We start from the raw sequence: 1217 nt of genomic DNA, 5'->3' as shown, positions 1-1217 counted from the left end.
ATGGATCTAACTGTTGATGATGACCAATCAATCAATAGTGGAAAAATTACCAGTCCAGAAGTAAGTATACCTACAAAAGATGAAGCTCTTCAAGACTTGAATTCTAAATCAATGCAACCTCTAGCTAGTGAAACACAGCAAGAACAGGACCTCAACGAACAGCCAACTAAACAAGAAGTAAGGCGGGATCCTCCACCTTTCCCATCCAGGCTGAAGAAGAAAGATGATAGCAAGCAATTTCAGAGGTTCCTGGACATTCTCCGACAATTACACATCAATATTCTCTTAATAGAAACAGATGCCGAGCTATGTAAAATTCCTCAAGGATATTTTGGCTAATAAAAGAAAGATCGGGGAAAATGAAACAGTTGCTTAACGTATGAATGTAGTGTACTGTTTCAAAACAATATCCCCACCAAAATGAAGGATCCTGGGAGTTTTACATTGCCCTACTCAATAGAAGGGAAGAAGGTCGGGAATGCACTGTGCGATTTAGGGGCGAGCATAAATCTAATGCCCTTATCAATCTTTAAGAAGTTGGATATCGGCAATGCAAGACCAACCACGATTACACTACAATTGGCCGATAGATCGATAACGCATCCTGAGGGCAAAATAGAGGATGTACTCGTGCAAGTGGATAAGTTTATCTTCCCAGTGGACTTTATCATATTGAATTACGAAGCTGACCGAGAAGTGCCTATCATCTTGGGTCGCCTATTTCTCGCAACAGGGTGAATGCTGATCGATGTGCAAAAAGGAGATCTCATCATCAGGGTTGACGATCAAGAAGTGAAGTTCAACGTTTTCAATGCGTTGAAGTACCCAAGTGATATGGAGAATTGCCAATATATTGAGGAACTACAGGAAGAACCTTGGCATGAGCCCCTGGAAGAGTTGGAGGAAGAAGATTTCGGAATCGGCGCAATGTAATGGAAGAAAAGCCAAACTGTACTCTGTTTTGCAGGAGACCAAGTCACCACTTGTGCTCAAGGCTCACGAGAGACTAATCAATGCATCTCTATCATACTGCACCTGTCAATCAATAATGAAGAGACGAATACCGCAATGGCGGCGCAATGCGACAATCGATCCGAGAGCTGCGTTTCAACTACATGCGATAATAAAAACAAACACCGCATGCGAACTTATGATCGAAAGATGCAGCTGAGTAAGCAGAATATTGAGACACGTGTATAACTAACGGTTGTGCAGAA

The 1217-nt window shown here is 42.1% G+C and overlaps 1 protein-coding gene across 1 annotated transcript; it reads left to right on the top strand.

Annotated features, from left to right (window-relative positions):
* On the top strand, window positions 1–738 carry LOC120076100. Its single transcript, XM_039029878.1, has 2 exons — window positions 1–177; window positions 427–738. Exons 1-2 carry the CDS (start codon window positions 1–3, stop codon window positions 736–738), a joined length of 489 nt encoding a protein of 162 aa, XP_038885806.1.
* The last annotated feature ends 479 nt before the right edge of the window (window positions 739–1217 follow it).

Source organism: Benincasa hispida, chromosome 4 (assembly GCF_009727055.1).
Source record: "Benincasa hispida cultivar B227 chromosome 4, ASM972705v1, whole genome shotgun sequence".
Classification (NCBI taxonomy): domain Eukaryota; kingdom Viridiplantae; phylum Streptophyta; class Magnoliopsida; order Cucurbitales; family Cucurbitaceae; genus Benincasa; species Benincasa hispida.
The sequence above is the reverse complement of the archived record's forward strand: the minus strand, read 5'-3'. Positions and strand labels throughout refer to the sequence as shown.